At 33.5% G+C, this 12691-nt stretch overlaps 1 protein-coding gene across 6 annotated transcripts; it reads left to right on the top strand.

The window, feature by feature from the left end:
* Positions 1 to 3636: 3636 nt before the first annotated feature.
* Positions 3637 to 11112, top strand: LOC112500997 (phosphopantetheine adenylyltransferase-like). 6 transcript variants are annotated; one of them, XM_025104640.1, is made up of 8 exons: positions 3637 to 3774; positions 4533 to 4669; positions 4777 to 4848; positions 5979 to 6038; positions 6502 to 6596; positions 6753 to 6822; positions 6888 to 6998; positions 10862 to 11112. In XM_025104640.1, exons 2-7 carry the CDS (start codon positions 4538 to 4540, stop codon positions 6984 to 6986), a joined length of 528 nt encoding a protein of 175 aa, XP_024960408.1. In that variant the 5' UTR covers positions 3637 to 3774; positions 4533 to 4537; the 3' UTR covers positions 6987 to 6998; positions 10862 to 11112. The 6 variants fall into 6 exon arrangements, with proteins under 6 accessions (XP_024960408.1, XP_024960399.1, XP_024960391.1 ...); XM_025104631.1 differs by lacking the exon at positions 10862 to 11112 and adding an exon at positions 10512 to 10832; XM_025104623.1 differs by lacking the exon at positions 10862 to 11112 and having other exon boundaries at positions 3644 to 3774; positions 6888 to 7158.
* Positions 11113 to 12691: the final 1579 nt, after the last annotated feature.

Raw genomic sequence — 12691 nt, 5'->3', positions numbered from 1 at the left:
TAATGTATAATATAATATATAATTATTTAATATTTATTAATATTAGTAATGTTTAAATTTTATTAATATTTATTTATAATAAATAATAATTATATTAATAAGAGTTATAATTAGAAAAAATGACAATAAGTTACGAAAACGCTATTCCAAATAGCGTTTAAACAAGTTAGTTTATGTGTAAACAAACATGTATCCGAAAAATAAGTTAGCTTATTTTTGCCAAACAATGTTATATATATATATATATATATGTGTGTGTGTGTGCGCGCGCGCCCCCATATAATATTATTAAATTATTAAAAAATAAATATAATTTATTAGTTTTCAATTTTTATTTTCCTATATTAATTTTAGTATGTTAATATCGAGAACAATGATAAAAAATTGAAGATTGAACAACATTTGTGGGATGTAGGAAAGATTTGAAAATTTTGTTGGTCTTGTAGAATGTCACATATATGGAGAATTTGGTGCATTTTAAGTATTTTTTAAAAATTATAAAAAATATTTTATAAATATTAATTTATGAATTATGATATATATATATATATATATATAGTCGGGTTCATACGATAATGATAATCAAATAAGAATGAAATAGTAGTTATATTATTTTTGTTTCTTTGTTGATGGGCGGTTGTTTTTTTTGGTCCTCGCTCTTTTTTTGTTTCCTTTATTGTTTTAATAAATTGTTGTCTTCTAAAAAAAATAATATGGACAACAGAATTTCGCTAATAATACCTTAAATAAATAATTTAAAAAACAAATAAGGCATAAAAGTAATTTATTTATATAAAAATTATTTAAGATTATATTTTTTTACCACAGTTGTGATTTTAATATAATATAATTTTTAATTAAAAAAATTCATTTTCTATTTAATACATTGAAAATTAGCGTATTTAATTTCCATTTCAAGAATTTTATTTATTTATTTATAGCAATATCTAAATTTTTTTTGGTCAAAACCATATCTGATTTTACAATTAACTGATTTTTTTTTTTCAATTTTTTTTCCTAATTAAAACATGAAAAACAGTGATTCAAATTAAAATTGGAAAAAAATAATGATGACAAAATGACATATGATATGTGTAGCAAAACACATTTAATATGTATAAGTTCACACATAATTAATAATTTATAAATATTACATGTAATATTGTAGATAACTTACATTTACTTTCCACTTAAATTTATTATGATCAATATTGTAGGGTTTTAAAATCATTTGTAACCCTTTAAAACACTGCATAAAATATTTTAGATTACAATATTTAGAAAGCTTTTCTAAAACTGAAAACCCATTCAGATCCAATAACAATTATCAATAATAAAACGCATCATCAGGGTGTTTAAAGTAGTACCTTAATAGATTTAGGGGCCGTTTACCTAAACATTTACTGGGTAAACGCTTACCGGTAAAATTCAATATTATCGTTTACTTACCGGGTAAGATTTGAGTCCACCAAAACGACATTGTATGTAATAACTTACCCGGTAAGCGCTAACCGTGGTAAGAGTCGTTATCATCACTTATCGGGTAAGATTCTTCGGTCTTTGCCTTCGCTCTTACCCTGGTAAGATTCTTGGTCTTTGCTATATATATTCATCCAGTAAGATAACCTGACTTGGTAAGCGCTTACCCATGTAAGCATTTGGTAAACGGCTCCTTAGTGTAATACCTGAGTTTTGAGTAGGTTTATAAGTTTAGGGGTATATTAGGTGAAGTATCTTTATTTGAGGGTTAGTTTGGAAGATTGTAAAGTTGCCACCTTCTCTTAAAAGTTCTCCAGCTTATGTTTTCATCTCAAAATTCATCCCCTTAAGTCATGTGTGAGCTAGGAGTGAAGGGAATCAAGTGGAGAGCTTGATTAGAGTTCTCTTGCAGCTTCAGTTTAGTATGTGTTTGAAGTCTTTAGAATATGAGTTTTACAAGCAATCAAGTTGGGATTGGATTTGGTTTGAGACTTGGGCACAACAGACTTGGAAGTCGCAATCCAGTGTAAAAGGCGACTTTCATGTGCATCTGGGTCGCATTCACCACTATTTGGTGATTTTTTGTTTTTTGTTCGTGTCGTTTGGGTTATCGTTTAGGTGCTTTAGAACTTGTTAAGAGTTAAACCTGAGTTTATATGTCTTAGAGATGATCCATGGTTCATTGATTCAGATTCAAGTGTTTGGTTTCGATACCTCTTTTCAGTTAAGATTTAAATCTCTGTATATCGTATCGAGGTGAGTTTTCGTTTAATCATTTTCGAACTGAAACGTATATACCATCAAATGATTATTACTCCAATGTTATACCTGTATGTATATTTGGATTATTGTCATAAATGTGATAACGGTTTTGAATATATGTTGTTGGAACCTAACACATGTGATGTAACTATAGATTTTTGGATTATAGGGACTTGCAAAACAGAAGCTTTGTGTGCGTGAGGACTGTCATGGTCCGCGCATGGGGGATTTTACCCACAAATATGTTTCTTGTGGTGGGCCGCTGTCGATATAGGTTGTGATCTTATCGGGGCGTGCATGTTTTTTGACTGGTGAATGTTGTGGCTCTTTTTTTATGAGGGATGTAGAGCTTGCAGGCCTACTTTATGACTATCAAATCTAAATGTTTTATATCAATTGATTTTGAATTGATAGGAATTTTCTCACTAGATCGTTCGGTTTAATTCTCATTTTGTTTTTCAAAAAAGTGCATTTCAGGACAGTTACGTATTACTGATAAATGAAGAGAAAGTTATTATCTTACCTATCGGGTTGTTTTGTGAGGCATACCGAAGAATTTTGTTTTAAAAACTAAGCTTGACAAAGTGATTGAAACCCTCTTATTTCCCTACGCTCCCTCACACCCACCACTAGTGATGGCCAAAAACCGGTCCCGGACCAGGCCGGACCCAATCAGTCCCAAACTTTCTTATAACCGGTCCCGATCGAAAATTGTAGGACTGGTCAAGGTGCTTTATAACCGGTTATGGGCCGCCGGTCCCGGTCCCAACTGGTCCCCACCGATCCCAGTCCCAACCGGTCCCCACCGGCCCCAGTCCCAACCGGTCCCCACCAGTCCCAGTCCCAGTCCCAGTCCCAACCGGTCCCGGCATTAAAAAATAAGATTTTATTTTATTTTTTAAATGATATATATTTTTAATATATAATAAAATTAACAATTGGGTCATTCAAATACACTTTAAAAATGTATTTTAATATAATTAAAATTACATTGTCTTATAAAAATACACTATAAAATTATTTTAAAATACATTTATTTATAAAATTATTTGCATTTTCGGGTCAGGCCTATCCATAGTCGGTCCCATAACCGGTCCCGTTCCCACAAAACTACCAAAAATCCCAATCGGTCCCATAACCAGTCCTTACCGGTCCCGGGCCATGCCGATTCGGCCATCACAGTCCACCACCCATGGAGATTTGAGCGTTGCAAAATTTTCTATTGTGTAATTATCAATAATAACCAACAAGGATATAAATACAAAAACAAACCTTTACAAAAAGGATAGGGAGGGGTTGTTTGGTTTCATATTCGTATCAAATGGTTAGAGATACTGACGGGTATTTTTGCAGAAGTTAAAGGGTTGTAGCTATAAATAACTGACGGGTATTTTTGCGTCAATTCAATTTTCTTTCACTCGATCCTCTTTCGGGCTCTCCCCGTTTCGCCAGTTTGACTTCCTTTTACTCTGATTTTGGTTCCGAAGGTTTCAGATGTGAATTTATAGCAGCGCAATCGCGTATAGAACAGAGGTATGACTCAATTTCGTTTTGCAATCCTCAATTTCGTAATTAATATGTGTACACGATTATAATTTGGTATGTCGATTTTGCCAAAGCCTTGTAGTAAATCTGTTCCGGTTAAGTCGCCGGCAAAAAAGTATTCGTCATTCTCTGTGATATTTTGTTGAGCTTCGTTCTGTTGTTATTCGTGACTCCGTTTCGAACATGGTGTTTTGGTTGCTTCAACACTCTAAATATATGATTACTTGATTAGATAATTGATTATTTTGTCAATTAGGTTGCTCAAACTTGTAAGGAATTAATTTCCTCGCATTATACGTATATAAACCGTACGCATTAATATACTCTTATCTTAGCATCTATGATCTATCTCTCTCATTAATGACAACAAAACTCAAATAATTATATCTGATTTGTGCCAGATGATTGCCAATAGTTATGGACCTTATGGTTGTAGTTTTTTGCCTTTTTGGGGTTTAGTTCAACATAATGTAATTTTAGGATATTGTGTATTGTTAATGTTAGGTGGAAATGATACATTCATTGCAACAAATATTGCATTGTGGCCTTTGGCCCAACGGTATCCGAGTCCAGAGTCTTTACTCGCAGTAGGTCAGGGTTTCAAATTTGGTGAGGAGGGTGTGTGAATTTACTTTTTGCAATTGCGTATTTATATAAATATTATATACTTCACAAAGGAATATTGCATTGCACATATACACTTCAGAAAGATTACCGAACCAGGTATTAAACAGCTTAGACTTCAGATACAATGACTATGAAGGACTCAAATTTAGAGCTTCTACCTGTTTCGTCAACCATTTCTCCACCAAATTCCTATGAAGCTGTTGTTCTAGGAGGCACCTTTGATCGTCTACACGATGGTCATCGTCTTTTTCTCAAGGTTTGTTTGTATATGTTTTTTTTTTCTGATTCACAATTCCAACAAACATAAGCAGCACATGCATATATCAAGGGTTTTTGTTATTTTTTCGAGTTATGGATTTGTAGGCAGCTGTAGAGTTGGCTAGAGATCGAATTGTGGTTGGTATACTTGATGGCCCTATGTTGTCCAAGAAACAGGTTTGATCTTGCTCCTTCACTCTTTCATACCAACACACTCATTTTGACTGACCTATTTTGTTTATTGTTACAATTGTGTCACCAACATGTACATAGTACAACAAACAACTCCCTCGATTTGTCAAAGTTCCATCATCGATAATGTCCCTCATCCTGGGCTTGAGACGAATCAAGCTCATTCACACCACTGTCACCCTACACCCTACAAAAAATAGGAAATGTCATTCTTAGTGGAAATTTAAATGTCTGGCTCATAAATACTGATGGTGGAAAATTCAGAATGTACAGCTGTCTACGTGTGTCTATTGGCATTATGCTAAACCTAGCTTAGTGCGTGCGTGCCAATGCCTAAGCATAATCTTAGTTCCGATCTTATTTTGATCCAATCCCTAGTACCAAGAACAACATTACACATGTTTTTCTTTCCATTAATCATAGTGGAATTCTACAATCGAGCAGCCTTTTTATTTTTGCTTCCACAATTGGTCCCCTGCTCGCCACAAGGGAATAACGCCTAAATTTCTAGATTTTGTTGTCACAAGGATACGATAGTCTGACAAAGGTTAGGTTAGGTGCCGTTTACCTAAACACTTACCCGGTAAACACTTACCGGTAAAATTCAACATTATCGCTTACTTATCAGGTAAGATTTTATTCACTAAAACGCATCGTATAAAACAATTTATCCCGGTAAGCGCTAACCATGGTAAGAGTCCTTGTCCTCACTTACCGGGTAAGACTCTCGGTTCTTGCCTTCGCTCTTACCGGGTAAGATTTTTAGTACTTGTCATATTCATCTGGTAAAGTAAAGTGACTTGGTAAACGCTTACCCAGGTAAGCGTTTGGTAAACGGCACCTTAGTCTTGTACTCTAAACCTACACAGTGATTTCATTAATGAGAAAGTGCATGTGGAAAATGCGTTCAATGCAGCTACTGCATATCGTCTTTCCAGTACTTCGTATAGTTATGAATGGCATTGGTTAACTAATGAAACAGCTAGATTTTGAAATGTAAAGTTGCATCCAACATATATCTACTATGATTGTGCTCATTTGATCTTCTTTAGACATTGGAGTATTCCGCAAATCTGTGACTCATTATTGAACTTTCTATTCACGTTCTCTTGCAGTTTGCCCATCTTATTATGCCTATTGAACAGCGAAGAAAAACCGTTGAAGATTACATTAAGGTACCAGATCCTGTATGTTCTTTGTTGTTAAAATATTCCTTACTTGTGCAACCATTTTTTAATACTAAATGAGCGAATAACCCCCCATGTCTGTGGTTATGGGTGTCTAATTGGCTAGACAAAGAAGTAAGATTATCTGTTTTGTGAGGCTTTATCCCCTGATGCATCTCCAGCTATGACTTTTAGCCTTTTTTCCTCGTCTTCCTACCAAATCGTGTGTTAGAAGAAAGAAAAAACTAGGACCTGCCATATTTTCTCAAAGGTTAGATGCTTTACTGGTATGTCATAGGATGAATGGACTATGATGTGTTGAATGCATGCACTGGCGAGTGCCTCATTGTATGCTTACCAGAATAATCTATAAGATGTTCATTTTAGGGTTTATCCTATACCGCTTTTTCCTCCATTAATAAACTATTAAATAATCCCCATTTTGTAAATTTGTTCTCTCTCCTTTTTTCAGTCTATCAAGCCTAATCTAGCAGTGCAAGTTATACATATCACAGATCCTTATGGTCCTGCAATTGTTGATAAGGATCTGGAGGCCATTGTTGTCAGGTTTGCTTCTTCACCGAGTTTATGAGTTAACCACTATGTATACAAGATCTTTATGGTGTAAAAAACTGTGAAGAAACTTAAACTTTTTGTGGGTCTTGAGTGGTTTATTCTTTTGGCAAATATCATATCAGGCTAATGCTAGCTTCTCTGTGTCAGCCAGGAAACCCTACCTGGTGGATCATTGGTAAACAAGAAGAGAGCCGAGAGAGGCCTTTCACAACTAAAGGTATATATTATGCGGTCATTTTAGTATTTCTTAGAAAAATGGCTGAATGCAACGGTTATTTGCAGGTTGAAGTTGTAAATCTGGTATCTGAAGAATCTAGTGGAGAAAAACTGAGTTCCACCACACTGAGGAAGCAAGAGGCTCACATTGCTGGAAAACTTTAGCCAGGTTAACAGGTATGTATGTATCTGTAACATGATGCAAGGGGTAAGTTCCCTTGTTCTTTAGAATATTGTGTTTCATAGAAGAGATTGTTCAAGCATATATGCACATAGAACTTAGCTTATTGGTGCCTCATTTTCGTCTTAATAAAACCTCCTAATCCTCCCATGATCTTACTTAAGATACCTTATAAATTGCAATATATGTGGGGAAATTGAGTAGATGATCAAGGTCTTTGGCCAAGATGAATAGTTGGGAGATCAAACATTTTAAATTTTATCACCCAAATGATCCCTAGATTGTATATACATTCATAACCAACCAAACTAGTCATTCATACCGCTCCATGGGAATCTCAGGTTTCGGCCTTAACTCGTTTTTTTTACTCCAACAGTTTATATTTAAGAAATATTATCAAGGACAGAACAAAACCGTCCAAAAATCCATGATACAGTTTGGTGTCTCCCCTGCTTCACCGTTCTATATCCGAAACGAGATAAAAAAGCCAAATTAAATACGCCCAATATATATTGAATGAAATTATGAAAATGGGGTGTAGGAGTAGGATTATAAGAATTTTCCTCTGCCGTAGAAATATTGTTTTCGTGAAGACCTTGTTTGGTCATTTAACAATAAAACATGAAGTCCATAGACTTTGATGACAAATATACAAATATGAGATTAGTGGTTATTACTATCGATTCAAATTTCAGACTTCAGACTTCAGACATTTGTCAATTTACAAAAACAAACAGTCTTCTTGATTCAAATTTCAGACTTCGACACCACCATTTATTTATCAAAAGTGAAATAAGAATTCAAATTTCAACGCCTCTTAAAAACAAAAGCCACTGTAAGGGCCTGTTTGTTTTTTAAAAATCAGCTCTTAACCACCTCTGAAGTTTGATTCGGTCAGACATTTCCAATTTCAGAGCGTTTGTTCTTATTCTTTCAAAATAAGAGCTTAAAAGCTCCGGCCTTTCTCTGAATTTTTAAGTGATTTAATGCCTCTTAAATCATAAACGTATCTCCGCCTCTGGATCTCGCTCTCAAGCTCTCGATCTCTCCTTAAGCCCTCGATCTCTCATCAAGCCTATCGATCTCTCTAAAGTCTCTAAGGTATGTCGATATCCAGATCTGTACGAATCTGCTTACCTATTATAATACCGTATTATCTGTTTTTAAAGTTGAATCTGTACGTATTATCTTCTTTTCAAACGCCTTTGTCGAAGGTATTTCTATTTATGCGTCCTGTTTTACTGATTCGTTTCCCTCTTCTGTTTCTATATTCAATCTCCATATCTGTACGAAAGCAATGGGTATAGATTTCCCTCTTGACAGCTTTTGTTTCCCTCTTCTGTTTCTTTGTATTTTGGTTGTTTTGGAGAAGGCTTTGACAGCTACAAATCTTGATTTCTTGTGATGGGTAGTCTTTTTAAACTTGATTACCTTTAAAATATATAGCATATTCCCATTGCTGTCGTAAAGAAGCTGGTGTAGTCAATGCTAATCGAATTGGGTTTGAGTCTTGAGTCTAATAACCCCAGATTCTTGAGGATATGGTTGTTATTTTGTTTCATTTTATTATGCATTTATGATGTTCTTGTTGTCATTTAAGTTTTATCTAGTATTAAAGGAATCATAGTTGTGTATATCGAAGTATTATTTGTTGGGTTACGGGATCTCAAGCACAACTGTCTTTGTTTAGTTGTAGCACTTGCTTACTATAGAAATGAACATATGCTAAAAGAGAAAAAAAATACATACGACTAAAAGAGCGGAAAATATAACCGTAACCCTCCAATGATCCATATGAACCGGAATAAATTGGGTGTTTTGAAATTATATCTCACAGTTAGAGAGATTTTGAATCTAAGCAACAAATAGACTTGATGCCTCCACGGTATCCACGCGAACAATTTGAATCCTTTGCCTTCTGGTGATACTAGTCACGGTTGCAAAACTTAGAAGGAAAATGGAGCATATGTCGTACATTTTATGGTTATGAGAGGTATAACCTAAAACCACTAGCATCCCTACACCTTACTTGAGTGCAAGACTTTCCAAACACCATCTCTCTCCTTTTAAGACCATCCCTTGCCAACCTATATTATGTCCCACATAAAATAATATCTAATTTTTATTTAATTAGATTAAATCAATACAAATCAGATATAATAATCAAATATATTAATTATTGGAACTCCTTATTCATATATATTTAAAGATGTGACCCAATGGGTTCTCGACATGTTGGTAATAAATATAATCGCGTATTTTTATCTATAAATGATGAACGATATCTAGCAATACATCATCGCCACCCAAATAATGAGAATCTATGATACAACAAATTATTGGTTTGTAGTCAATTTTAGTTTACGCATTTAATTATTTTGTCCTTATTGTCTAGATTGAACACGAGACATTGAATGTGTCATTTTTGTTATGTCCAATATTTAGTTTCTTGATTTCCTAATATACTGATAAAAGATATCATGATATCTCATATCAATTATCTGAGCATGCATGCATTTTTTTAGTATATATTTATCAAGGGGTCCAGAGACATCGTTCCTGTCATAAAGGAGGCACAAATCCCATCTCGATAGATGCTAGTTCTACCACGTGATATATAAAATACCCAACAATCATGCTGTCACCCAGTTCTTGAATGATTTGAATAAATGTTAAAATATGTCACTCTCACACAGCAACCTCCATATTCTCAAGTCAAAGAATTACATGTACATTGACCACATGAGAAACAGTTATGACACTCACATGACATCCAACGCAACGTTCTCATAAAGAGCCACGTTCGGTACATAAAATCTCAATTTTGTACCCATATGCAGATTCAATATCGCTATATGAATCCTTACATATGCTAGGGACATTTAGAATATATTATTCTAAGTTTATTTTTTTATGATTAATTAAAAAACATAATATAATATAAACATAATAAAATGAGCAATGTCTTTTATTTATTAATTTTATGAAACAAAACTCAAAATTACAATCATCATATGATTGGTTTTGGGCATTCACTAACATTATTTGGGTGGATTGTCTTGAATTATCTGTTTGACAAAGAAAATTTGATTTACACATGTTTGGTAATTCAAATTCTGTTAATCTTGAGTCTAATTTTAGGGTTTTCAATATTGGGTTTATGTTCCTGCATGTACATATGAAGGGAATAACACTATCTTGATGCTACAGGTTCAAGATTTCTTGTGAATATCTTATGTATTCAATTATTATAAGGCAATTAAACAATCACCAAAACATGTGTGCATCTTAGGTTGCAAGATTTCTTGTGAAGAAATCATGCATACTAGATCATCTAGGTCAGGTAGGTAGGGTCTTTCAATAGATATTAATGGATGGAACTTTTTAAAACCTCAAATGGAATGCAACTGAGGATTGTGTGCATTCTCTTCCTTTGAGTACCATATCAGTAGATTTTTCCTTATATGTGTTCTCATGAAAAGTTTGTTGACATTGACATATGGTTGCAGATTGAGGATCTTGATTATGTGCTCTGAAGGTTTAATTGTTTGGATATAAAGTTGGTTTTTCACAAATGGAATCATGATCATCCTTTCTTGAATTGCCAATGGTTGGATATGAGGTTGGAATCCATATGAAATTCCTGAAGATCTCATGAATGTGATGCTTTATGCATCTTACTTTGTGTTTGTAAACCTCATGAATATGATTCTTTCTTGTGTGCTAATTAGTGATGGACGAAAATTTATATATAAGGTGGACAAATGAAATTACCAAATGATTTTTTTAGAGATTTGTATAGAAGAGGTCAATAAAGCGGGTCGAAATGAGACGTTATTGCATGCTTTGTGGTTCACAGCTTCATACGAAAGGAAGGTTTAAGTATGAGTTATTTTCTGAATATGATCAAACCAACGAGCAAGGGGACGATGGTGAGGTGATAATGAAGAGGTTCAGTCGCATGGGAGTGCAGCTGACCAAACATATATGACTAGCTTAAGAGAAGAAACTGCGACCCAATGCAAACTGAATATTGATTTTAGTTGTCATGAGACTTTGTTTTGTTTTCTATTTGTTGAATCAATTGACGTATTTCAGTTGAATTTTTGAATATGTTAAAATTATATGGTAATTTACAAATGGTTCAAGTTGTTGAATATTTCCGTTGAATTTAATTAAAATGAATTGATTCAGATTTCAGACGTTTGTCTGTTTACAAAAATAAACAGTCTTATTGATTCAGATTTCAGACTTCAGACATTTGTCATTTTACAAAAACAAACAATCTTACTGATTCATATGTCAAACTTTAACACAACCTCTTATAAATCAGACTTCAACACATTTTAAAAACGAAATACCACGTAAGAGGCTCTGGTAAGGACCCACACATACCTTATTAAAAGGAAATTGACAAAAACATAGTCAATCCATCAAAGTTGTTTCACTTTTTGTCACGTCAAGAGTCAACTTCCTCAAATAGCCATAGTTTACATAGAATTTTATACAACATGCATAAAGTTTGATTTAGGCAAAAAAAAAAAGGATTTTAAAAACAAACCTTGTGCATGACGAAGAGGGGGATGCTCCTTTACTTGACTGGAAATGACGGGTCGACAACTCCGAATCACAAGCTATTGACAACTAACCAAACTACTCCAGATGAGGGGTGAAATATTCCGCCTTCCTTCAAGTATACGCGCTTTCTCATTAAATTAAAATTAGGGAAGTTAAGGATTTAATACCCCCACCCAGAAAGACGTGTTTTCCATTTTTTAAATAAGGCATGTAAGCATCTTTTCCCCTCCCGGTTCGGCAGCAGAAGCATTCTCAGCTCCCGAAGAGAACCCTTTCTGTGTAAAGTTTACACTTTCTGCATAAACTTAGTTTTTAAAATGTTTTTTAGGCTGAAATCAATCCTTCTGCATAATACGTAAACATGGCTATTTAGGAAGGAAGTTGGTTCCTGACACGAGTAAAAAGTGAAACAACTTTGATGGATTGTTTATTTTAGTCAATTTCCCCTTTTTAAATACACTCCCACACTTGATTGTAATAATCATCACTACAACAAAATTGTACTTATAGGACGTCACCAATAAATAAGCGTCATAATAGGCCACTTTATAAGACATAATTTATAGGGCCAAAAAATAAAGCATCATATCAAAAATCGTTGTAACAAATTTATAGGACAATTTTTGGATGTCATAAAATTCTGTTAGGACCCTTTTATAAAAAAGGTCATATTAGCTTATTTTATAAGATATTCATTTGAAAAAGTGTCCTATAATAAAATTGGTATACATGACACTTTTTCAAATAGTTTCATACAAAATAATTAATGTGACATTTTCTTTATTATAAAAGGGTCATAGTAAACTTGTTATGACGTTCAAAATCATTCTGTAAACTTAATACAACACATTTATACATGACGTTTTATTTTTGGGTCATATAAGTTATGTCTTATAAAGTGGTCGGTTAGAACGTTTATTTATTGCTGACGTCCTATAAATCCATTTTTGTTTTAGCATTTGTTTTCTAATTTTTTTTATAAATTTTATTCATTATAATAATTAAAATCAATGTTAGTTTTTTAAAAATTATTCCGGTGATTAATCTCTCTAGCTTTTAATATCTATGTATTTGTATTTATTTTATTCATAACCAATATATAATTCATTAT

The sequence above is a fragment of the Cynara cardunculus genome, assembly GCF_001531365.2.
Source record: "Cynara cardunculus var. scolymus isolate 2C chromosome LG 1, CcrdV1, whole genome shotgun sequence".
In the NCBI taxonomy this organism is placed as follows: Eukaryota; Viridiplantae; Streptophyta; class Magnoliopsida; order Asterales; family Asteraceae; genus Cynara; species Cynara cardunculus.
This window is presented reverse-complemented; position numbering and strand designations above follow the sequence as displayed.